The sequence below is a fragment of the Panthera uncia genome, chromosome A2 (assembly GCF_023721935.1).
Source record: "Panthera uncia isolate 11264 chromosome A2, Puncia_PCG_1.0, whole genome shotgun sequence".
In the NCBI taxonomy this organism is placed as follows: domain Eukaryota; kingdom Metazoa; phylum Chordata; class Mammalia; order Carnivora; family Felidae; genus Panthera; species Panthera uncia.
Genome location: NC_064816.1, coordinates 87,709,859 through 87,737,857, shown reverse-complemented (window position 1 = coordinate 87,737,857; position 27,999 = coordinate 87,709,859). Strand labels below are relative to the sequence as shown.

General features: G+C 33.3%; 1 protein-coding gene across 1 annotated transcript in view; it reads right to left on the bottom strand.

Annotated features, from left to right (window-relative positions):
• The window catches only part of RUNDC3B (RUN domain containing 3B), a 145,659-nt gene that overhangs the window by 82,550 nt on the left and 35,110 nt on the right, over window positions 1-27,999 (bottom strand). Inside the window, exon 3 of the mRNA XM_049641390.1 lies at window positions 5,545-5,678. Within this exon, the coding sequence (XP_049497347.1) occupies window positions 5,545-5,678 (134 nt within the window). The remainder of the gene's footprint in view (window positions 1-5,544; window positions 5,679-27,999) is intronic.

The window sequence follows — 27,999 nt, the reverse complement described above, 5'->3', positions numbered from 1 at the left end:
ATTAGGAATAGGAAATGTCAAGCGGTGGTTTAAGGGACAAGAGGAGACAGATTTGTTAGTAATAGAAAATGATTATAAAAATCATGTCTTCACAAATCTATCTTACTGTAAAGTTCTAGTATTTGATAACTCTGGTGTATCTGTGATTAATAGCCCCACTGTCCCTACCTCTTTCGGTAGAAAATTTGGCTAACCTTCCTCTAAGAAAGAGCAGTGATAAAGTCAGCTTCTGAATAAAGGAAAAAGTATACAAGAGGATGAGACCAAAAAAGACCAGGAAGGATTAGGGATTTCTGTCCTAGAAATGTGTTAAGGACTGCATTCACAGTTCTGACATAGTATAGGTGCTCAAAAATATATCAGATGAAAGAATGCATGAATATATGAATGGCTGGTATGGCCAGCATATTCAGAAATTGGTCCAATATGTTAAACTCAAGAACCAAAGAAATGTACAGAGTAAGCAACCACAAACCAGGAAAGCTTAACTTAGCCACAAACAAGAACTGTTCTTAAAAACGAAGAAAAAGAGGGGCACCTGGATGCCTTAGTCAGGTGAGCATCTGACTGTTCATTTTGGCTCAGGTCATGATCTCATGGTTCATGAGTTCGAGCCCTGCCTTGGGCTGTGCGCTGACAGTGTAGAACCTGCTTGAGATTCTCTTCATCTCCCTCTTCCCCTCCCCCACGCTTGCTCTCTTTCTCTCTCAAAATAAACTTAAAAAAAAAAAAAGAACCATTAAAAACAAAGAAAAAGAAAACTACATAAGATAGGCAGGAAGGCAAGAAGAACTCAAGAACAGTATAGAGCTCATATGCTGGAATTGCTGTTGCCTCACACAACAACAAAAACAGAAGGAGGAAAAGAATTTCTTGACCTTGAAATCAGTTGGAATACTAAGAAAATCCAATGGAAATATATGTAAGATCAGTAACAGTGGTAACTAAGGATCCATTTAGGGAATTTCTGTCAGAAATCCCCTATTATGCTGATAAGTAATCAGTCCAACAGCAGATGGGAAAGATGGGTGTGTTCAGAAGAGAGTAAAATAAATGCCCTTTGCGATGAAGTTAGTTTTCTAAGAGTGCTAATTCTAGTCTGAAACTTAAATAAGAAATCCCATATACAGAAATCCCATTCCCAGAACCTCTGCGTATTGTAGAAAGAAGAGCTGCTGATACACCTGAGATGTAAAGATTACAGAAATGATCTTTAATTCAAATACTGTATTCCACTGTTAGGCTTTCTTTAAGCCCTGGCAAATAGGTTCAGCTGGACAAAGACTGAGCTAAGAAAGGGACTGTCAGCATTTCACAGATCTCAGCTCAGAGTGACCAAGTATCAGATCTCCCATGGTGGCAAGTTTCTACGATGTGAATCTGAGTTGTACAGTAGTTGTAGGACACAGACAATCCTGATTAAAATCAATGCAACTAAAGTTAAAGAAAGTTTCCATACTGAATTAGTCATTGTTCTGTAAGGTATCTTGTCTTCCAGTGCTTAGTATGTCATCCACATAACCCTAAAGGTGTAATCAAAGTTATTCTGCTTCTTATATAGAATTCAAAAATGAAGATCTGCTTGGTCCCAGGTGTACTGAGTTGCACATTGTTTAGCAGGTAAATTTGATGCTGTGGTTCTGATAAGTTTTCACAAATGTCAAAACTGGATGTGAGTGCTGTATAGGCTAGTAGTTACTCCTGAAAGCAGCTCGAAGTCTCAATAAACCAGCCATCTAAGGTATTTGCTTAATCCTTCAATCCTGACAGTTGGCATTAGCACGTGTGATTTAATAAGTAGATTAAATACTTTGTTCTTCCCACCACAATGAATAAAGACAGAAGTAATATTTGCTTGTAGACTTTCCCCAGCATAACGAGGCAAATCACTGATCTTTCTTTCCCCAGTAAATGGAATCTATTTGAGGCCTGAGCAAACAAAGATATAAATGCCAGATTTTGGAACCTGATTATTATGCAGTGATATTCAACACTGGTTTTTTACAGAATAAATATTAACTCTCTCTGATGGGCAGCACCTTGCTGTGCAGGGCCTATTCCCAAGAGTCTCATTAAGAGAGGTAGTCAGCTGGGTTTTGCATTTATGTGTTACACCCAAGTCCAAATGCTACATATCTAATGTGTGTTAACTTCACAATTACCTTTTGTATTTTGGTATACACTAGTTCTATAAATATATTCTCTCCTATACTGAAGGGGTTTAGAATACACTCATTATCAATTGCTCCTACTTTTAATTTGAAAATAAGAAAATAAAGTTTATGTAACACCTGGGACACTATTTTTATACACTTCATTCATTCAAATTACATCTTGCCTTTTAATCTTAACCTACAGAAGAAAAGATTTTTTTAAATTTTAAAAATATAAAAAAATTTTTTTTTTCTTGAGAGCAAGCAAGTGCAAGCAGGGGAGAGGGCCAGAGGGCAAGACAGAGAGAATCTTAAGAAGGCTCAAAGCTCACCACAGAGTCCCACACAGGGCTTGATCCCACAGTCCTGGGATCATGACCTGAGCCAAAACCAAGAGTCAGATGCTCAACCGAGCCACCCGGGAGCCCCCAATATGATTCTTAAACCATAAAGAAAACATGAAAGGAAACCTGATATAAACTCAACTAAGATGCAAAGGAGAATTCAGATTGTACATTTTCTAAACCTGTAGTCAATCAGATAATTCAAATGTAAATAAATGCATAAATTCAATAGTTTGAGAAAACAGAGGCTAAAGGGACTACTAACACAATATTATAGCTCAGAAGAAAGCCATTAAAATAAAAAAAAAGTTTTAAACATCTATAAGAAAAAACATTTTCAATAATCTAGCTATAATTGACTTAAAAATGAAGACATTTATTGGCTTAAAAAATGTGTGACACAGGAAAGAAAACTGATTCAAACTAATAAAGTTCAAAGACAATGAAACAGAAAGTTAACCATTGCTCAGACTGGCGGCAGTGAAGGAGGCAGCAGTGGTTTCACAAAATGCAATCTACAGCCCTAGTTTTCAAAAGGCGCCAAAAATCACAGCTATCAACTTTATCCAAAAATGCTTATATAGTATAATTTAAAAATATTTAACTATCTTTCTAATTATGTCACTTAAATATTATAAATCTCGTTTTAAAAAACATTCAGTTTATGTATTACAAAATGTTTAACTTTAATATATCTTTATCAATTTTGCTAACTAATAATTTTCCAGAAGAAAAAATATGCTAAATAAAAACAGATGCAGGAACAATAAACTTGGAAACTATACTTCTGAAATATGATTGCTATACTATTTTCATTTATTATAGAGACTTGTAATTTATAAGTTTGTAACTATGAAATAATGAATTGAACTGAATTATGTCTTGATCTTACAATTGTATGTATCTGTTTTCAATCTTTATTTTCTACCCGGGTTTCATGCTGTAACTCTTAAGTGTCAAAAATAGTAAGGAAAGCTAGTATGATGATCCAGTAAAAAAAACAAAACTCCTAAACTAAAGCTGATATAGGTTATATCAGCAACTCAGACCTTTTATAATCTTAAAAATATTGAGGACTCCAAAGTGCTTTTATATAGATTTTATCTATTGATATTTACTGTATTACAAGTCAAAACTGAAAACTTCTAAAATATTAGATAAAAAATATATAAAATTCTAAAATCAGATTTTATATATATATATATAATATATATATATATTATATATATATAAACCCATTAAATGTTAATGTAAATAACATCTTTTATTAAAAATAACTCTCTTTTCCTAAACAAAAATATTAGTGAGGAAAGTAGGTCTGTTTTATATTTTTTCAAATCTTTTTTTTTTAATTTTTTTTAATGTTAATTTATTTTTGAGGAAGAGAGAGACAGCACAAGTGGGAGAGGGGCAGAGAGAAAGGGGGATAGAGAATCCAAAGCAGGCTCTAGGCTCCGAGCTGTCAGCACAGAGCCTGATGTGGGTCTCAAACTCACCGACCACAAGATCATGCACAGAGCCCGATGTGGTACTTGAACTCAGGGATTGCAAGCTCATGACCTGAGCCAAAGTCAGTTGTCCAACTGACTGAGAAACCCAGGCTCCCCTCAAATCTTTTTAATGTATGGCTTAATAAACGTGAACTAGGTATCTGCTGCTGCATTCAATCTAAGGTGTTGTTTTGGCTGAAGCATATGAAGGCAATATAATCTAGCCTCACTAGATACACAGTTGCAAAAGGACACCTTTTATAGCCTTTTTAGATAATTGTGGACATTCTCCTTTGATTCTACATTAAAATTCAATAACTGAGAATTCCTTAAAGGCTAACAGCAACATGGAATCTATAACCATATCAATGAACTCTTCATACTGTATTACATTAAACCCACTGGATAAAATGGATCTTTTACCCATGCATGATTTTTTAATTCCATGCAATGATCATTTGGAAAGTTTGAGGTTTGCAGGTTTACCAAATGCTAACACATCTCATTAAACAAGTTAAAATACATTTCTAATATCAACATCATTGTTATCAGAAAAGTCTAAGTTCAAGGAAATTGTTGGTCTTAAGATGGTAAATACAAGTTTTTTAAGATTCTAATTTTTACTTCAAAGTTTTATTTTACCATTGGCAACAAATGCTGTCAGCTGTTTCCCTTGAATTAAAAGGCTTACTTTGTTCATTTTTATTCAAGAAAATTCTACCAAATGCCTAAATCTAAAAAACTATACTTTCTATGCTTTTAAGTAAAAATAGTATTACATGACACAAGTGTCTAATTCAGCTCACAAATTTGAATGGCTACATGAATACTTTTCCTTGAAACAACCATCATATTTTAATATGCTATAAAGCTTTATGTGTACTTTCCATTTTATTACTCAGGATATTAAAAAGACAGGCATTCAATGGCTGAATTTTAATAAAATTAATAATGCTTACTGCACCATCGTGGATATTCTCATGTGAAACAGGCTTTTTAATTTTGTTTTGTTTTTAAGACTGAATGCAGTAGGAAGAACACAATGATTACTAGTACAGTTTGATGCCACTGCCCTAATTCATACTAAGGAACTAATAATTCTGCCACCATAGCTTCTGTATCAGCAGTGCAAGTGCCAACATAGCACAAAAACCAAGTAACACCCTGGTACTATATGAAAATAGTTTTGACATTATGGACCTCCAGGGTTCTTCAGGACACTGAGGGCCACTGGGTTAGGTAATTCAAGAAATGTACAAACCTCACAGAATAGGAAATATTTTATTGTGCTTCTCAAAAAAAAAAAAATTCATAGTGACTAGCTACAAATCCTTTTGCTATTCCTAAGGCCACAGTGAAGATTCAACAGCATTCTAAAATAACTACATGCAATTAAAAGAAATGGAAACAAGCCTACAAAAGATGTTAAACTTTGTCAAGTGCTTAATCCCAACAAAGAAAAAAAAATTACATAGCAAAGAGCTCAGAATTTTCTATTTGGGTCAAAACTGTTTAGGATTAGATTATATACATTGCATATTATTATTTATTTCTTACCTTAGCTCTAGAGGAACTGACATTTTCCATATTTTCAATGCTGCAGATACAATTCTGTGAAGCCTTCCGGCAAGCCACTCTGATATAGTCCCAGAAGCTACGAGGACTTTCATAACCAAACCAGGTTACTTGACCTTCAGAAGACAAATTGTAATACAAAATAAAAGAAAACTAGACTAGAAAATTCAACATGCAAGAATACAATTCTAAAAAATAAAGGCAGCATATGTACTATAGTGAAAAGGGTAATGATCTCCTTGGCCAAAAGCCTTAAATCTAGTCCTGCTCTACTTTTAATTAGTTGTGCTACTTTAGGCAATTTATTTAATGGATTTGGATCATAGTTTTGTCAACAATAAAATCAAACAAATCAAAGAAAAAGGGACTAGAGACTAACCATCTGGTAGATAGCACCCAGAAAACCCTCCTTATGGTTCTAGTTAACCATTAATTCACATGTCACCGGTTGCATTCTAAACCTTTCTCTACGTAGAGAAACAGATAAAATAATAACACAACCCCTTTCCTCCTCTTCACAAGGAAACTTCAAAGAAATAAAACAATGTGTGGTCTACCCTCTAAGTAACATGATGAATTAGAATCCTGCATTCACTGATCATTCATTATCTACCCAATCGTTCCCATCTAAAAAGCCATCAAGTTTCCCTCTGTCCTTCATCTGCTCTCTTCTAGTTGGCAAACCATCAAAATTCATTCAGGCATTTACCATTATAATTTTTTTCAGATTTGGGTAATTATGGGTCTGTTCACAAACAAATGTTCTTTTGTGTTATCTCCTATTCGTATTACTATTTCTATGTGGGACTCTTCAGTGGTGGATCTGTGGGAGCCATTTTGTATTCTGAGCATTTTTAAGCAGAATGTAAGAGACATCTTAATACTTTCTTTAGTTTTTCTGGAATGATTACTCTTACCTAAGGAAGTTGTTTAATCTTAATGTAGAAGCATCTTAAATCTGTGTTTCCTTATCTATCTATCTATCTATCTATCTATCTATCTTATCTATCTATCTATCTCAAATCTTCCTTTCCCCAGTAATAGTTTCTCTCTAGCAACATCAAAAGTGTTCTTGTCAGCAAGCACTGTCTTAGGAGAACTGTCTCAAATGAGACTTCAGTGGTTTCCAACCACAGGAGCTCGAAACAGTAACTGGGCTGCTTTTTAAAAAATATACATGCATGGGCTCCACCCCAAGCTAAATAATCAAAACCTTTAAGGGCAGGCCCAGGCATAGGTATTTTTTAAAAAGATCACCTTGCTATTTCTAATAATTTACTTATGGTTAATTAACCAATAGAAATTGTACATATCATGATAGGAAACTTGTATTCATTATTCTGGACATTTTAAAGTTCTTTTCTTCTTGCAACCGATGTATGATCTCTACAGTGGATCAACACCTTCCTATGTGCTGACACAGCACTCTGTGCTTATTTATCCTTATAAGTGTTTACTTGATTATCTTACATACTAGGGGGTAAAATCAGTAAGGCAAGGACTGTCTTATCTGTCTTTAAATCAATCTCTAACATCTGACACATGCTTGGTTCACAGTAGGCATTCAGAAAATATTTGTTAAACAAATTAACTGGTGAATCAACACAAAAGAGATCATCTTAATTGCATATAAAAATTCGATTTTTAAAATTCTGCATATCTTTTTATAGTGACAGTTTAGAGACAATCTCAGAAGACATCTGCATGCTAGATTACAAATGTCAAACATTCTGGACAAACACACCTTTATCTATACAAATAAAAATACAAAAGCATCTACAAATCTTTACATAACTATTTCCATAACTCAATGTCTCCTTAAAAATCAAAGCTTACTACCTACAACAGAAATCTATAGGAATACTTAAAATTTCCTGTCTTCCTCTCTAATCTCTCCCTACCACTTTCCTTTGCCCCCTCTGTTCTGTGGGTTAAAAAAAAATTCCTGGTACAGTATCTCAATATACTTTGTCTTTGGGACAACATCAATTTGTTAGCCATTTGGAGAGGAGGTAAGATGCCTATTGGTTAAGAATAGATGCTTTTGAGTCGGGAGGGATCTGAATTAGGTCACCTTCTAGCTAATAAGTTAACTTCACTCTGTAAATTGAGTTTCATCTATAAGTTAACAATAATGGTAGTACCTACATGATAACACTGTTATCATGGATTCAATGAGATAATCTGTGTGAGGCAATTAGTAGACAGCCTGGTACAGACGTTAACAATTATTACTACAGTTACTGCTATTATCATACAAATAGTTAAAGAACCCAAGCTCCCCTGTAGTGTCAACAAAGTGGGAATGAGATGCAAAATTAAATTTTTCCCGTTACTTGCTCAGAATCTAGAAAAGTCCTTAAAATTTGCTCCCTAATTCAGCCTTTTCACATATCAACCATTTTATATTCACCTCCCCAATACGTCTCTATTCTCAATTAATTTTCTTTGGCTTCTACTAAGTAGGATCATTCCATAATTTAAGATGAGAGGTATGGTTGCCAGACTTCCAAAATGAGATCTTAAAGAAAGGGAATATTACAAGCTTTCTCTGTCAACTTTATTTTAAATCTTCTCATGAGTTTGACATGGCTAAAGAAAATAACTTAAGACGTTTTAAAATAAAGCTGTCAAAAAATCCCAAAACAATAGAACAAAGCCCCATTTTGGAGGAGAGGAAACAAAGATATCAAAAAGCAAAATCTAGGCTAAGGTTAAACAGAAGGAATGGGCACTAAATCTGTGGGACTCCAGGTATGGGTAAGATGTGTTATCTATAAGACTCTCACCCAAGAGACCATGGCAAGATTTCCCAGATTACAAACCAAGAGACTAAACAATTAACAGAATGACATATCATCATGATTTGCAGGGCCTTAAAAAAATAACCTGTAGTTATCTCCACAATACTTTTATCTACTCCGCAAACTAGATGTAAGGATAACTTGGCTTGATTCTGCCTTCCTTCCTCTTCCATGTGCATCATGTCCAAAGTCAAGTCCTGAATTCAAGACTGAAATTTTCACATTCAAAAGAATCTGTTTTGAATAAGAGAAGGTGCATTCCCTTGTTAGAGCCTCCAAACAAACTCTCGTGTAAATTGTATATCCTAGAATTTTATTTAAATAGTTAAATTCTGCATCTATGAAAAGGTTACATTTAATTAAAAATAATGGAAGTGTTCAACTGGTCACTTGAAATATTATTATTTGAAGACAACTTTTACTTAAACACAGATTAATTGCAAAAGATGTACTGAGAGTATTAGTCTGTAATCACTATTCAACAGAAAAATCAAAAAACAAAGCTACAAGTGGATTGATCACGCCTTCAAAAATAACTATTGAATAAACAATCACTCCTCAAATACTTTCATTTCCTTTAAAATAACCATAAAGGCAAATCACACTTCAAGAAAACAACTAGTTTATATCTTGAAGAAATTTTATTCTGGAGAAGAAATACACTGTCACTAACAGAATTATTTTTAAAGCCCGTGGTAAGTGTATAATATGCTTTCAGTTATGTTTTCCTAAAAGTTAACTTTTAGCAATGACAAAGTTAACAAACTTTCCCAAACTTATCAGCATTCCATCATTTTAAGGCAAAGAAAGAAAGAAAGAGTGAAAAGTTAGCTAGACTAAAAGGTAATGTGCTACTAACCAACTATGTGGTATCCTTCCCACCAAACAGCATTATTTTCAGCACCTAACAATGGCCTGTGATCTCTCGGGTCCAATGTTATTCTAAAATTACTCTTCTAAAAAATTTTAAAAATAAAATAAAATTACTCTTCTGTATTACTTAAGTTAGATGTCTGTTCATATCATGCAATATATTTGTGTTTTGCTTATATCTTAGTTCACATCCAGAAAGATACCTTCTGAGAACAAGGACTAAATTTTCTAAAGTGGTTCTCTACTAAGTAGTGGCTAATGACACATTATCTTTTGATAATACAAAATATAAATGAATCTGTTAAGTGACTTCCTTTCTCCAGCCTTTGTATTAGTGCTTATCTATGTAAAGAGCAAATGAAAAACTGGTCCCACAAATTTAAGTCTTGTTAGTGTTATAATACATCACATCAATGACAATATCAAAGACTACTACCTTGGAACTGTCATTCGACTAGACAAGCAATAAAATACAGTCCCATCAAATTTTAATTGACCGCTCTGAAAGTTTTCAGACACTTAAAGGAAAATAGTCACTTGTAGACTGATTGTTGCCAATATATTAGTATTTAGATATACAACTTTAACTTTTCACTTTAAATTTTGTAACAGCAGTCCTCAATTTCTTACTGCTAATTTATAAAACTCAGTTTAATATTTTCTATTATAGTTTTGCTAAACAGAGAAAATTCCCATTTCTGCAAAAAAGAATCTTTTCCTTTAAAAAAAAAAGTACTATTATTATTTGAGGTTCATATTTATTAGATCACTCAGCTCTGAAAGTAAAATAATGACAATGCTAATTAATTTTCTAAATAAAAGGTCATATATTCTAAAAAGAGGAATCAAATTTAATTAAACACTTTAAAAATACTTTAATTACATATTAAGTTGAATCTTAAGAAGAGTAAACCTAGATTGGATACTCAGTTGTACTTATATTGCTAATGCTGTATGTTACTTACAGGACATTTCAAGTAAGTCACTTAGCAACTATGAATCATAGTTTACAAAATATGATTATTATTCTTTGTTACTGACAATGTCTTATTCACTGGTAAGGAGTTTACCACAAATACCAATAATATGTATCTATACTGTAAAACTGAGTCCATTCTTAACCTTCCACGAAATTTAAGATGACCAGGTTCACCAAAAATCCAAAAATTGAGTTTGACTTAATAAGCTTTTTATCCCAGTAATTTTACCGTCTTTATGAGTAGAGTACAAAGGTTTTGTTTTTTCCTTCTACCAGTGTTTTAACATAAGGCTTAGATTACTGGCAGATTGAATTAGAATACTGAAGGCTGAAATCCATAAAGAGAGCAGCACATCAATGTGCAGCCCCAAAGAAATCAAGCATAATTTGTTTCAGTAGTGATTAAGGCTACATGTAGAGAACATGAAACAAACGAAACTGTTTAAAATGATTACTTGTGGAAATGAGGGTTAATAAGAAGACATTTGTTTTCTACTTTCTATCTTTTGTCTTAATTATAATCCTTAGAAAGAATGACTATATATTTCTTTTCTAATTAAAAAATATAACAAAAGGCTAGGTCATAAGTACAGAGCCCAGCAGTGTTTTTGCAGACAGCAGGAACTCAATTAAAAAGTTTTGAATAGGGGCGCCTGGGTGGCTCAGTCGGTTAAGCGTCCGACTCCGGCTCAGGTCACGATCTCGCGGTCCGTGAGTTTGAGCCCTGCGTTGGGCTCTGGGCTGATGGCTCAGAGCCTGGAGCCTGCTTCCGATTCTGTGTCTCCCTCTCTCTCTGCCCCTCCCCCATTCATGCTCTGTCTCTCTCTGTCTCAAAAAGAAATAAAACGTTAAAAAAAAAAATTAAAAAAAAAAGTTTTGAATTAAGTGAATAAAAGCATGCATTCTACCTGGGAGAAAGGAAACTAAGAAATATATTCCCACTAATGGTTCAAGAATGGCAAAGAAGTTATTGATACTGCCCATGTATGTTTCATTCAGTGACTGTTAAAATCACACAGCTTCCCTAAGCCCCCAGTTTGCATGTAATACAAATATTATTACACAGTAGTTACAAAAACGAGGAAATAACTAATAATTATATCATTAAGAGTTATAATAAAATGTAAATTACACTGATAGACGTAATTAATAAAAGTCATTAAAACCATGGAACATAGAGAAATGTGGAGGGGGTCACTGAGAAAGGAAGGAGAGTAAATAATTATATTGAGTGGGTTTACATCAAGATATTAATTTAAAAATTAGCATAAGCATATTTGTGCTCTCTGGATTAACCAAAACAAAAAAAGAAAGCTTTGCAAAACCCATGCAATGTACTAAAAAAGATCACTTAACTGATATAGCCCTCCCCAGTAAGTCAATTCCATGCTCCCGCGCAGCTCAGTGGCGGGAGACATCACCAGCATAGAGTACCTTGAAGAGGTATTTGGAGATGAGCCAGCCATCTGCAACTTTGGGATATCTCTTTAAAAAAAATAAACAACAACAACAACAACAACACACAGATATTTAAGAAACCTGCTATCAAGTTTACAATTGCAAAGTGAATAGCCCAAATAAGATGGCTACACATTATCTTGATGCAGTAAACACTAGTTTTACCTAATAAATAAAATGAACTCAGTTAAGATGAATATGAGATACACCTAGCACGTAAATCAAGTTGGTCCCTTGTATCCTGTTCTACTGGAGAAGGGAAGGTATTTGCGAGTCACAGAAATAGGTTCCCTGTTTGTGTCAGGGCCATCATTCTTCCCAAAATTGATACGCCAATGTTGACAGGGCAAAAAGAGCAAAAGCTTGAATGAATCTGCTAGCTTTGCACCTCAGAATTTATAAGATTGGTTAGGAAAACTAACTACTTTTAAACTATTAATATTAAACTATACAGCTTATAACATTTTCAACTGTAAAAATATATACACTTTCTACCTGGTAACTTTTGTAAAAGTTACAAGCAAACTCATTTTAAAGATCAGCTGTCTTGCTTTTTTGGCCTAAGAATAGTTAGTATGTTTTTTTTTCTTTTGTGAATTATGAGAACACCACTTAGAGATCAAGTAGAGAGTTGTTCAGTTTAAGGAATGTTAACTAAATGCCTGGTTCATGCAAAATACGTCTTCTACATCTTCCAATTATTTTTAACAACCACCATGTGGAAAAGTACTGTAAATTGTTGCTATTGTTTGAAAATTCCTAGTATAATTATACAGGAAAATTTCAAAGCCAAATTTCTAAAGTCGCAGTCCCCCAAAATGATCTTTTCGTCTCTCATAACCAAACACTGAAATCTCCAACAGGACATGGTCCCATATACCTTACCAAATATTTATACCTTTTATGAAACCAAACAAAATCAACTGCACAGTCAGTAATGTATGAAAATAAAAGTTAGAAGACATATATACTTTGCGCTATTGGCTACATCTATGTGTCAACCACTCACTCTCTATCCTACCTCAATGTATAACATTTTTAACCAACATTAAATTTGGAAACACATATCCAAAAGGAATTATAATTTGGTACCCTAGTTGAAACATGATGTTTACAACATCATGTTGTTACTACAACTACCAGAAAAATGAAAATGTCTCAGCATTGAAATTAAGTCAGAATAGAATGCTTTTCATTGCAAATATTAAGAATACCAATTCTTAATGTTTAAACCACAATTATTATCTTTGCCCTAAAAATAAGTTATGTGTATTATTTGTAGTCATTAACATAATCAAAAAAGCTATCAATGTAAAAACAATTTCTATGAAAATCTTAAAGAAATTTTACTTCAAATAATGTATCAAATAAGGTGTATCATGTCCAGATTTATGTCATGACTTAACCCCTAGTATGAAGTAAGAAATAGTTACTAATTCTACTATAAATCACAATTTATAGATTAGGTTTTTTTTTTTAAAGCTGTTAGTATGTTAGCCTTTATGTCCTCATTATGTAAAGTTTTTATTTTGGCTGTAAAATATCACGCGAAAATTTAACAAGTTAAAATGCTGGGGAGCCTGGGTGGCCAAGTCGGTTAAACGTCCTACTTTGGCTCAGGTCATGATCTCACGGTCCATGGGTTCAAGCCCCATGTTGGGCTCTGTGCTGACAGCTCAGAGCCTGGAGCCTGCTTCAGATTCTGTGTCTCCCTCTCTCTCCGGCCCTACCCCACTCACACTCTGTCTCTCTCTCTCTCTCTCAAAAGTAAACAAAACATTAAAAACAATTTTTTTAAGTTAAAATGCTTTCACTTATTTGTAGGACTTAACTGCTTTAATCATAATATAGTATCTCACTCTAGGTCAGTTATAAACAACCAGAAGCATCCAGACCAAATAACCATCCACTAGATTCCAAATTATCTGTAATCAAATTTCAACACTGCTTTCATTTTGTAGATGAGAAAGAAGAGGCCCAGAGAGAGTCTGCCTAGACCCATTTCTGTTCGCTGTAATTTCATGCTGCTCTATTCATAAGACAAGATTTGACAGATAGAGGAGAATCAGTCAACTGGTTTTCCTGGTTGATTATGAGTTCTCAATGATAGCCTCAGAAATAATAAAGAAAGAAAGAAAGAAAGAAAGAAAGAAAGAGAGAGAGAGAGAGAGAGAAAGAAAGAAAAAGAAAGAAAGAAAGAAAGAAAGAAAGAAAGAACGAACAGGCAATAAATATCTAGTGTGGCTGGGGTGAATATTTTTCATACAAAATTTAAATTCTTAGCACAGTTGTTGCCAAAAAAGTAAATAAGTGAACCACAAATCACATTATTTTAGAGTGGCTCAAGGAGTACTGTTTGGAAAAAATGTTCTCATTTGCAACTAAAATAAAACCCTTTGTTATAAAATATAGTAATGTTAAGAGAAAGTGAAACAGTATTTTACCATTAAGTACCTTAGAAAAAGTTTACACAAGACCAAATAAACCAAATAAACAGAAAGTGTTTTAGTTCAAAAACAAAATTCATTCAAATGCACCATTACAACCATATCACACATAGTTATAGTAGGTGTTAACTTAATTTCTGAGATTTCAGCCAAAGAGTCTACTCAGAGATGGATATAATAAAATAATATTTAATCACACTGAAAACAGAATTTTCGAACCCAAACAGTACTGAACTTTCACAAACAACTGAAAATAAATGCAACTATAATCTTTTCATTAATGTGGAAACTGGCCCTCAAACAGAAAAGATTACTGACCACAAGTAAATCTGCCTTGGTGATAAGCTGAATTTAATTCTAACGCATGAATATGACATTTATTCTTCAATTTTTTGGCAACAAATGTGCCTCTCTCTCCATCCCTACCCCGCTCATGCTGTCTCTCTCTCAAAATAAATAAATATTAAAAAAAAATCTTTTTAAATGACATTTATAGGTAGATGGTAGGTGCATTAGAAACAAAACCATTTGTTCATTCACTCAATAATTTTTAAAAACGGAGTATCAAAACTTTGAAAACATTTTACATTTTAAGAGTCATAGTGACTTTAAAGGAAAGACATGTAAAAAGAATTTTAATAAAATAAAAATATTAAGTTACATGAACAAACAACTCCTGAAATTAGAAATGCGGAAAGATGTAGAACATAAAATTATTATGATGCCTTACAAAAATGAACTAAAGTCCATTAAACTATGCAATCTCCTCCCTGTTCTGTAAAAATGAGTAATATGTGAGCAATATTTGAGCATTAAAAGTGATCAAAACTGTTGAATTTATATATTAAAAAATTTAATGAGACAGCAACTTTCCATTACTTAAACAAAATATAACTTGATAATTACAAGTACTGTAAGTTACTCTATGCTAATTCCACAAAAATCATCAGGTCAAACTGGAAATATTGCATTATTTTTCTGGCTACAAATACAGATAAATAAACATAAGCATGAACTACCATCAGAAACCATTAATTCCTGCTAAATCCAAGAATCTGTATTATCTGGTAGAATTATAAATTTCTTTCCCTCTCTCATGTATTTAAAAAAGATTTTCAAAAATATCTGAGGCAATGTTATCAATAGTAGATATTATTTAAGTATTGTCATAGTATTTTTTTCTATGTGGTATTCACATTCAGAAGCCAAATCTAAATTTGGCATTCTTAACTTAATGGGGTTTGGAAGTAAAGTTCATGTAAAATAAACCTGAAAAAAATCCAAAAATAACAAAGATTAAAACCACTAGTAAATCTCTCATTCTGTAAATAAATAAATATTTAAATTGGGGGATTAAAATTACTCCTTGAAAATTCTGGTTTGGTTGTAAAACATAAAGACCATTTTGTCTGTATCTACAAATAAGTACAAATACTAAAGACATTTTTCTTGCTCTTCACCCGGAAATGCTTACAGCAAATACAGTAATTAAGAGTACTACCACTACACTCATATGGCTCCAAACAGAAGCAAATATCCAAGTATGGGGGGATTATGGGTTTTAGAATTATAAACATTCACAAATTATACAAAACATTATAAAACCAAAAGAAGAAAAATATTTCAGATGTTTTAAAACAGAAATAATAAACACTCAAATAAAAAATAAGCAGAAAATAATACCAATAGTAATCATGTAAAAAGACCACCAACAGGGAGAAAAAAAAAAAAAAAGCCATTATTGATCAAAATGGGCTACATTAAAGCTAGTTCCATGTGATGTAAAAAGTTTTTGTTTTTTTTTTTTCTATTCTCGGGTTATTAAGAAAACTCACTCCAGAAAACAAGCAAAGGTCATAATCAGAAAATTACAAAAAAAGATTTTTAATAAACATGAAGATATACTCTATCTCATTTGCAAATAAATGCAAGTTAAAATAACAGAATATTTAATATATTTCATATCAATAAAAGGCCAAAAAGATATTTTCCCCTATCAGGTTAAAAATTTTTAATGTTAACAATGATACAATGAGGACATGAAAAAAAATAACAATTATATACGTTATTATTGGTACAGCTTTTCTGGTAGACAATGTAGCAACATATATTGAAGTAAGAGTATATAAATCAGAATGTACACCCTATGATTTCAGTAATTGTAACTCTAAGAATTCATTAGCTAGTATCACTAACAGGAAATAATTTTAAATAAATCAGAAAACTACATAAACATAAATGTTCAGGGATAAAACACCATGCTTATGAAAGAGAAAATTAGGAAATAATAAATAAGATATTAATTATGGTTAATTCATGCATTAGAATATTATTCACTTGTTAAATATGAAATGGAAATATACACAAAAAAAGAAAACATTTGTTCAAACAAAACGTTGTACATGAATATTCACAACAGCATTATTTGTGAGAGAAAAAAAGTAGAAACAATCTAATGTTCCTTAACTAGATACGCTAAGTGTGTTATATCCATATAATGGATAGCCATAAAAGGATGAATGAACTACTCCTACACATTACAACATGCACGAACCTTGAAAACTTTATGCTAAGTGAAAGAAGCCAAACACAGAAGATCATATATTTTATGATTTCATTTACATGAAATATCCAGAATAACTAAATCCATAAAAACTGAAAGTAAATTAGTGGTTGCCAGGGAAGTAGGGTGGAGAGAAAAGAAGTAACCACTTAATGGGTATAGAATTTATTTTTAGGGTGATGAAAATGTTCTGGAACCACGCAGTAGTGGATACACTAAATCAGTATTTAGTATATACTGTGAATATACTATATGTGAATATACTAAAAATCAGTGAATTATACATTTTAAGATGGTTAAAATCATGAGTTTATGATATATTAATTTAATCTCACTTGAAACTACTAAAAACAAAATTAAATGGAAAATACCATATGGCCATGAAAAGATGCCTACAATACACTAAGGGTAAAATACAGATCATAGCAAAGGAAATACAAACATGTATACATGCATATGCAAATACATATGTAATATATGTAATAGGTATGCCAGCTGCAATTTATATCTGGAATTTCTGGAAGATTTTATTAATACTTCCTACAGCTTTAAATTTGAATATCTTGTCACTTTTAGGAGGAGTAGGGGGAAGAGGAAAGGCAAAAAATGATTGGTAGTCCAAGAAGATAAAAAATACATACAGAACAAGATTAAATTAAAAAGTCAACTCAAATAGTCTATATGGCAGTTATGGAATAAAATCCTAAAGTGAAGAAAGCAGCTTTTCAAAAGGCATCAGAAAAACAAGAAATAATCATGGCTACAAGTTTAATAGTAAATACAGTATAGGAATAGAATTTAATTGAAAAAGATACAGGAAGAATATAGAAATCTGAGTAACACTTAAATTTTGTCAGTTACTAATTGTTTCTATCACACTTGCTTTAGAAACTAAGGCTTTTTGTCTTTAGATTCTATGTGTTTACTTATTTACTACTGAAACTTAAGTGTACTGTATTATATAGAGGTTAATTTTATTTCCTATGCAATTTAAGACACTGAACCAAATATACTGTGCTACATACCATGTTTCAAGAATTACTTGAATATTATGATTTTCTGAGATACAAAATCTGCTGGAGCTTTCCTAAATTTCCAAGTGAATAACTTAAAAGGGTGTTTCTCAGAATGGCCTTGTCCATTGTCTAAAAGCCAAATTCTCCTAACCTTTAGGGCCACTTTCTTATCTCTTATATCATGTTTTGGCCTAAGTATATGGGTTTTTATTGGTGAGTTGCGTTCCTATGTTACTACAGAAACAATTCCAGTCTCATTTTGTGTGCAAGCCAAGAATCAAAAGTTGGAAGACCTTCAAAATGAACAAAGAAAATTCAAAAGCCACATGAACAGGTTTATATTTATCCATTGTTTCTAACAGTGTTTATATGATACTTCAAAAGGTGGCCTCATGGGGAGGTAACTATTTATCATCTAAGTCAGGAAGAGCTTTGAGGTTCAAGCCAGTGTTCCTGAGCAATGCTAAGTATCATAACAGTTCAACTGTATTGGAGAAATTCTAAAGCATCAAGTCACAGGTCTTCTAACTTATTTTAAGAATCTGAATCCAGACACTGTTAGGAGAAAAACGCAGAGATGATTATTCTTACATCAAGGACTCTTGTTTTCCAACAAATATTCACTGAGTGCCTACCATATCCCAGGCACTAGAGATAGGGGATACATCAATGAAAAAAACAGACAAAGATCTTAGCCCTGGTGAAGCTTACATTTTAGTGGAAGTAAAGACAGACAATACACAATAAACATAATAACTAAGTCACACAGTACATTAGAAATTAAGACTTAAAAAAGATAGTGCAGGAAAAACAGGTCAGGACTGCTTGGGGGTGAAAGGAAGGGAGGTGAATTCGAATCTAAAATATGGTGGAAGGGTTTAGGCCTCAAAGAGAAATTTTGAAATGGATAGGGGAGTTAACCATGCAGATGTGTAGGAGAAGTATTTTCTGTACACAGGGAGTAAACACTGTAAACCAAGTAAACACTGCACCAAGGCAGGAATGTGCCTGGTGGAGTCAAGAGAAAGCAAGAGACCGATGAGGCTTAGAACACAGTAATGTAAAAAGCAAAGAGGGGTCCACTGTACACAAGTACAACCAGAAAATAATATTCAGAATTGAGGCAAAATCTAAATTGAATGTGAGTCAGCAAGGCAGTGTTAATAAGTACAATTAGCAGATTAATTCACAGGAAATTTTTTATTGCTGAGTTTACCCACTGTATGGATATATGTAATAGTTGACTTAGCCATTCATCTCATGAAGGAAATTTGGGTTGTTTCCAATTTTAATGATTATGGATAAAGCTGCTGTAAACAGCTCTTGGTGTAAATATAAGTTTTCATTTCTCTTGAGTAAAGGAGGGTCTCATTATATTTGATCACTGTTTTCTTTAATAAATAGTATCTTACTAATTGATAGTCTGCAGTCCTCTATGATACTCAGAAGGTTTTTCATTCTAGTCACTTATATTCCATATAACCTTTACAAGATTCACTACTATATATCCCATCCCCATACCTTCTAGCTGAAGTTTAGACAACTGTTTCTGACCACTTTACTACTAAATTTCATATTTTTCTTAAACTGTCTAAACAGTTTAGTCTAGACTACAGTCTATAATCAAAGTCACAGATAACATCTTAAAGAATTAAACTTTAATTTTAATTTGAGCCACTTTTATACTTCTTTCCTGTATAAAGCCTTTCCTGACCTGTCCAAGCAGAATTAATTCATTATTCTTTTGTGCTACCTCATGCTCATTAATACTTCTATTATAACGCAGTGACACTACTATACACCTTTATTTGTTAATGTAACCTCCTTCTGCCCTCCAAGACAGAATAGAGTTTCATATGAAAGCATACCTTAATTAATCTCCCGAAACCCCAGCACAGGGCCTATACTGATTACTAAATAAGAGAGTGGGACAAACAGAATAGGTATGTGTATGTGAAAAAAATCAGGGGAAAAAGGCAAAGTGGGGGAAAAAAAAAAAGAGGAAAGTATAGGTGAAGTGCCCAATTTAAGACATATACTCCAGAAGAATAGGAAACTCATGCTATGATTCACTTTCAAAGGAGAGGAAAAATAAGAGTTACATTTAGCCAAGGAAAATGTGGAAAGGTGATGGTAAAGGAATGCTCTTTGGGGTTTCTTTTTTACCGTGTTGTATGACAAACCACCCAACTCCCTCAAGCAATTGGGGATCAAAGAGTAGGAATTTTAAAAATTATCAATGAAAAAGTGGTATCTTTCCTCATTTCAAAATATTTTAATGGGCAACACTAGAATTTGGATGAGTTATATTTTTTAATTTACAGTAAATATAATGTTGGTGTATAGTTCTATCATTTTTGAAAAATGCAAGGAGTAATGTAACCAAGACCCTAAGATATGTAACAGTTCCATCATCAAAGAACAAAACAAAACCAACAAACCATAAAACAACAACTCCTTCATGCTGGTGCTATATAATCAATACTGCCCCTCCTCCTACCCCCTTCCCCCCAACTCTAACCCATAATCCTATTCTCTGAAACTACAGTTCAGTCTTTTTGACAATGTCATATAAATGGAATCATACAGTATCTAACTTAGTCTTGCTTCTTTCATTTAACATAATGCATATGAGATTCATTCATGTTGCCGTGTGTAGAAAAGGGTTTTTTCCTTTTTATTGCTGACTTTGTCCATTGTATGGATACATATAATAGTTGGCTTATCCATAGATCTCATGAAGGATATTTGGGTTGTTTCCAATTCTAATGATTATGGATAAAGATGCTGTAAACAGCTCCTTGTGTAAATATAACTTTTAATTTCTCTTGAGTAAAGGAGTGGGATTTCTGGGAAACTGTTTTGCATTCCCACAAGTAACATCTGAAAATTTCCACACATCCTCATCAGAACTTCATACAGGTATGTTGTAGCACCTGCTTGTGGTTTTAATTACATTTCCAAAATGACTAATGAGGTCAAGCATCTTCTCATGTGATCACATGGCATGTGTGTATCATCTCAGGTGAAGTAGCCATTCAAATCTTTGGCCCATTTTTAAAGTGGGTTGGTTGTTTTCATATTATTACATATGTACAGTTCTCTGCATATTCTGGATCCAAGCCCTTTGTCAAATATGTGATTTGCAGCTATTTTATCCCAGCCCATGACTTATCTTATTCTCTTAACAATGTCTCCTGGAGGACAAAAATTTTAATTTTGATAAGGTTCACTTTATACTATTTTTTGGCTTTTATGGATTAAACTTCCATTGTTGTATCTAAAATACATTAGCCTAATTGAACATAACAAAGGTGTTCTATAGTTTTAATATTTTTGTACTTTTAAATTTAGTCTATGATCTATTTTGAAATAACTTTTGTATACAGTGTGAGGGATGGGTCAATGTTCATTTTTTGCATACAGGTATCCCAGTGTACCTGTTAAAAAAGATTACCATTTCACCAGTGAATTTGCCTTTTCATCTTTGCTAAAAGCCAATCAAGAATAGTTGTGTGGATCTACTTCTGGACTCTATTCCATTCTATCTCTCTACCTACCTACCTACCTATCTGAGCTTTCACTAATAACACACTGTTTTATGCAGTGTATCCTGACAGTAAGTCTTAGATAGTTTCAGTATACGACTTTGTTCTTCCTTTATGAAACTGTTTGGTCTAGTCTAGTTATTTGTGTGGCCATATACAGAATTAGTCTGGTATCTACAAAAAAGCCTGCTAAGAATCTGAGATTGAATTGAATCCATAGACTAATATCGAAAGAAGTGACATCTTAATGTTCAGTTTTAGAAGAATTATCTTGTCCAAAATGTCAGCAGTACTAAAGTGGAGAAACCTTGTTGCAGACTTCTATAGATGCCTACTGCAGACCAAACATTTGTGACCACCCATTGTCAAAACCTAATCCCCAGTGAGATGGTATTTGGTGGAGAAGCCTTTGGGAAGTAATTAGGTCAAACACCCTCATGAATGGCATTAAGGCCTTTATAAAACACACCACAGAAAGCTCCTTTGTTCCTTCTGCCATTTGAAGACAAAGCAAAAAGATGGTAGCTACAAACCAAGAAGCAGGCCCTCACCAGACATATCTGTCAGTGGCATGATCTTTAATTTACCAGCCTCCAGAAATGTGAGAAATACATTTCTGTTATTTATAACCACCCAGTCTATGGTGTTCTGTTATGGTAGACCAAACACAATGGTTTTTAAGGAAGTTCTCTTCTAATAAATACTTGATTGGTGAAGAGCTTTTATCGTAAATTAATGTTGAATCGTTGTCAAATTACCTATTGAGATGATTCTATGATTTTTATTCTTTAATCTGTTAATAAAATGAAATACGTTCATTGATTTTCAAATACTAAAACGACCTTTAAGTTCCGGCTTTGATTTGTTAATATTTTATCAAGGATTCTAGCGTCTATGTCCACAAAGAGTATCAGTGTATAGCTTCCTTTTCTTGTGTAATTTTTGTCTAGTGTTGTATCAGGCTAATGCTGACCTCATAAAATGAGTTGGTAAGTATTGTCTCTTCTTTTGGGGAAAAGAATGAGGAGGATTGCTATTATTTCTTTGTTAAACAGTTGGTCACAATCAACAGTGCAACTATTTAGGCCTTGAGTTTTCTTTGTTATAAGGTTTTTGGCTACTAATAGATATAATATTAGTTAGGTTATCTATTTATTTGTAAGTTTTGTTAGGTTTGTCTGTCAAGAAATCAGTCCATTTCATAGGAGTTGTCGAATTTACAGTCAGAATTGTTCACAGTATTCACTTATCTTTTGAATATAGAGTCTGCAGTAAGATGCCCTCTTTCACTCTGATACTGGTAATTTGTGTCTTCTCTTTTTCTTGGTCAGTCTAACCAGAGGTTTATGAATTCTATGAATGTTTTCAAACAGCTTTCATGTCATTGACTTTATCATTTTTATAGTTTTTTTTATTTCATTGATTTCTACTTCGTGTTTTTGTTTGCTTTTGGCTTAATCTTCTTCTTTTAGTTTCCTAAGGTAGTAGTTTAGATTATTGACTTTAGACCTTTCCTCTTTTCTAATACAATATTTTAATGCTTTAAGTATCTTTCTAAGCACAGTTTTAACCACATATCACAAATTTTGATATAATGCATATTAATTTTTCATTCAGTTCAAAATACTTTCTTTGTATTATTAAAGAATTTATTTTCTTTTAAGTTCACCCATTTCTCCTATCTTCCCATCCCTCACCTCTGGCAGAACCAATCTATCTATTAACTTTGTATTTTAAATTTATTTTTTTTTTAGACTCCACATATTAAGAAAGAGCATATGTTTTCTGTCTTTCTTGGACTTACTTCATTTAGTGTAATGCCCTTGAGGTCCATTACATGTTGTCAGAAATGGCAAGATTTCATTCTGTTTTTTTTTTTTTTTTAAGTCTGGATAATATTCCATGGTGTATATATATACCACATCTTCTTTATCTGTTCATCCTTTTATGGACACATAGGTTGTTTCCATATCGAGGCTACTATAAATAATACTGCAATGAACATGGGGGGCACAGATACCTTTCAAGTTAGTGTTTTGTTTTCTTCAGATAACAGAAAGCAGAATTGATGGATCATATAGTTCTATTTTTAATTTTTTGAGGTACCTCCATATTGTTTTCCATAGTGACTACACCAATTTACACCCCCACCGACAGTGCACAAGTGTTTCCTCTTCTCTGCGTCCTCACCAACACTTGTTACTGCTTGTCTTGGTAACAGACATTCTGACGGGTGTGAGGTGATTGTGGTTTTGATTTGCATTTCCTGATGAGGAGTAATGTTGAATATCTTTTCATGTATCTGTTGGCCATCTTTATGTCTTCTTTGAAAAATGTCTATTTAGATGTTCTGCCTAATTTTAAATCAGTATTTGTTTTTGCTATTGAGTTGTAGGAGTTCTTTATATATTTTAGATATTAACCCCTTACTAGATACATGTTTTGCATATATTTTCTCCCATTCAGTAAGTTGCTTTTTCACTTAGTTGCTAGTTTGCTTTGCAGAAACTTTTAGTTTGATGTAGTTCCCACTTGTTTATTTTTGTGTTGCTTTTGCATTTGGTCTCAGGTTTAAAAAATCACCACCAAGACTTATGCCAAGGCGCTTACAGCCTATGGGGTTTCTTCCAGGAGTTTCTACAGGTCTTGGATTTGTCTTTAATCCATTTGGAGTTATTGTATACAGTATAAGAAAGCGGTCCAGTTTCATTCTTTTCCTATGGCTATCCAATTTTATCTCAGAGGCTGTCCTTTCCCAATGTTTATTCTTGGCTCCTTTGTAATAAATTAATTGGCCATTTATATGGGGAGTTATTTCTGAGTTCTCCATTCTGTTCCACTGATCTATGGGACTGTTTTCATGACACCACCATGCTATATTAATAAAGCTTTGTAAGATAGCTTGAAATGAACATAGAATTTGTGTTTGCATTTATTTGTGTCTTTTTCAATTTCTTTCATTATTGTCTTATAGTTTTCAATATACAAGTCTTTCGCCTTGATAAAATTAATTCCTAGGTATTTTATTCTTTTTGATGCAACTGTACATGGGATTGTTATCTTTCTGATAGTTCATCACTAGTGTATAGAAATACAACATATTTTTTAAAAAATTGTTTTATTTATTTTGAGAGAGAGAAACCATGAGTGAGGGAGAGGCAGAGAGAGAGAGAATCCCAAGCAGGCTCTGCAACCATTAGCACAGAGCCCAATGTGGGGCTTGAATTCATGAACTGTAAGATCGTGACCTGAGCTGATATCAAGAGTTGGATGCTTAACCAACAGGGCCACCCCTCAGATATCTGTTATCCTGCAACTCGACTGAATTTGTTTATTAGTATCCTGCAACTTGACTGAATTTGTTTATTACTTCTAACAGTTTTTTAATGGAGCCCTTAGAGTTTTCTATAAAGTCCTGTCATCTACAAATATTGACAGTTTTATTTCTTCCTTTCTAATATGGATGCTTTTTATTTCCTGTTCTTGCCTAATTGCTCTGATTAGGACTTCCAATACAATATTGAATAAAAGTGTTAAGAATGAGCATCCTTGTCTTGTTCCTTAATTTAGAGGAAAAGCTTTCAGCTTTTCACTGCTTCATGTGGGGTTAACTATGGGCTTGTCATATATGGCCTTTAATATGTTGAAGTGTGTTCCCTCCTATATCTACTTTGTTGAGAATTTTTATCATAAATGGATGTTGAATTTTCTCAAATGCTTCTGTGAGGTAATCATGATTTTTATTCTTCATGTTGTTAATGCAGTGTATCATACTGATTCACTTGCACAAAGCTGATGTTGTATCAGCTCTGTATCCCTGGAATAAATCCTACGTGATCATGGTGTAGAATACTTTTAATGTGCTATTGAATTCAGTTTGCTAATATTTTGTTAAGGATTTGTGCATCTGTGTTCATGAGGGATACTAGCCTTTAATTTTTTTCTTGTGATATGTTTTCTTCTATGATGCATTTTCATTTTCCATTCAATTTAAAATACTTTGTAATTTTCCTTGAGACTTCTTCTTTGACCCATGAGTTATTGACAAGTGTTTTTTTTTTTTAATTTTCAAATTTTGGTGATTTTTCAGATTCTCCTGTTTTTAATTTCTAGATTATTTATAATCAGAGAACATACTTTATATGATTTCAATTCTTTAAAAAAATTTAAAGGTTTGCGTAATGGCTCAGAATCAGATCTTTCTGAATACTCTATTTGCCTTTGAAAAACACACATATTCTGCAGTTGTTGGATGAGCTTTTTATAAATGTCAGTTAAGTCAGTTGGTTGATAATATTGTTCAGGTCTTTTTTGTCCTTACTGATTTTAGGTCTACTTGATCTATATTAGAAAAGGATTACTGAAGTTGCAATGTATAATTGTGGATTATTCTATTTTCTAGTTCTCTAGTCAGTTCTAACAGCTTTTGCTTTTTGAAGCTCTGTTGTTTAGGATTTATCTTCTTGGCAAATTGACTCTCTTTTTACTATGTAAATGTCCACCTTCAATCCCACCAATTTTCCTTATTCTGAAATCTATTTTTCCTTATGTTAATATAGTCAACTCCAACCTTCTTTCAATTAGTTTCTGCACGCAATATCTTTTTCTTTTACTTTTAAGTATCTTTGTCACTATATTTAAAGTAGGTTTCTTTATATATTGAGTCTTTTTTTTTTTAATGTTTATTTTTGAGATAAAGAGAGACAGAGTGTGAACAGAGGAGGGGCAAAGAGAGAGGGAGACAGATTCTGAAGCAGGTTCCAGGCTCTGAGCTGTCAGCACAGAGTCCAACATGGGGCTCAAACTCACAAACTGCAAGATCATGACCTGAGCCAAAGTCAAACACTTAGACTGAGCCACCCAGGTGCCCTATGAGTCTGTTTTTTTTTTTTTTTTAACTCTGTCTCTTTTAATTGGTGCATCATTTATATTTAAAGCAATTTATATTTTATATAATGTATATTTAATGCATTTAGTAATATGGTTGGATTTAGGTTTACCATTTTATTTTCTGTTTACTCCTTCATTTTTTCTGACCTTCTTTCAGCTCATTTGAGTATTTTTAATCTCAATTTTAATCTATTTTAATCTATTTACTGGCTCTTGGGGTAAGTCTCTTGGTATTTGTTGCTTTAGCAGTTGTTGCTAAAGCAGTTGTTGCTTTAGCGCTTACAATATAATATCTCATCTATAACAGTCTAGAGTTTTTAATTTACTATTTGAAGTAAAATAGATGACCACATTGGTCCCTTTACTTTCCATTACTTGTTTTAAGTGTCCCTTATACATGAAAAGATAAATGTTAGTAATTTTCACTTACAATAGTCATGTTTTTAAAATATTCAGAAGAAAAAATATCTGCTATGTAACTTAGATATTCACCATTTCTATTGTTCTTTCTTCATTCATGAATTCCAAGTTTCCCTCTGGTATCATCTCCCTTTATGAAGGGAAGAGCTTTCATTAGCATTTCTTTCAGATCAGGGGTACTAGTAACAATTCTAGTTTTCCTTCATTGGAGTATTTGCTTTGCCTTCATTCTGTTAACCTATGTTTCCACCAGAGATAGAATTCTGAGTTTTCAGTTTTTTTCTTTTAAAACTTTAAAAGATATTGTTCCACTGCTTTCTGCTCTCTTTTGCTACTGTCCAACAGGTTTCAGAAGCTCTGTTCTTCAGGATGGGTAATTTCTACTGATCTAATTTCAAATTCATAAACACCTCTATTATCTCCATTTTGCTATAAAGACCCACATATTCAATGTTTTATTTCAGATATTGTACTTTTTTGTTCAGATATTGTACTCCATTTGTTCATTTTGGAGTTTTGTATTTCTCAATTCAGAACTTCTATTTTTCTACTCATTTCAATAACGTTTACATGGGGAAGCCAAGTAAGATGGGAGAGGAGTATGGCGACCCTAAGCTTGCCTCCTACCCCACACAGCTAGATAAATATCAAATCATTCTGAACACCCAAGAAATCGATCAGAAGTCTTATAGAACAAAGTTGCACATCTACAAACAGAAAAAAAAAAGACCTGGGGAAGGTAGGAACTGCAGAGAGTTGATTTGGGAGAAAAGAGTCAGAGTAGCTGCAGTGGGGAGATATCTCTGATCATGGAGACATAGGCTAAGAGTGAAGAAAAAAAAAGAGTGAAAATAGCACAGAGGAGTGCTCAAGAAAACTATTCCCCAAAATGATTCACAGGTAAAAGCAGAAAATTTCAATGCCACCAGTTTTTATAAATAGCAGAGTACAGAGTCTGAAGTTTCACAGGTTAGTGCCTGGCAATGCTTTGACGAGGAAGCACGGCAGAGCCCCAGGAGTAGGCAACAAGTATGAGGACCTCCTGGGTCACCAGGGGAGAAACAGTTCCCCTGCATTTGGTAGAGGTGACAAGGCCTCTCCACAGGCCAAAGACCAGGCAGGAGCCATAGGTCTTCCCAGTTCAACAATACAAGAACAAAGACACGAAGTAAGGGCAGCAAACCCTGGCAACAGCGGTGTGTTGCGATTTACCATAAACTCCAAACTGCTGTGGCTGCACAGTCATCCAGCTGGTTTCTAGGACAAGGATGTATTGACCAGAGTGCAGCAAGATGCTCCCCCAAAGGACCAGCACAGGTCCCAGCCACAAGGGTCTCTAAAGTATGGGGTTTTGAAACACAGCCTGGCCGGAAATAAAACCCACAAGGGTGGCATGGCCTGGCAAGTCAGGGATCTGACAAAATCTGGGGACAAAGGAG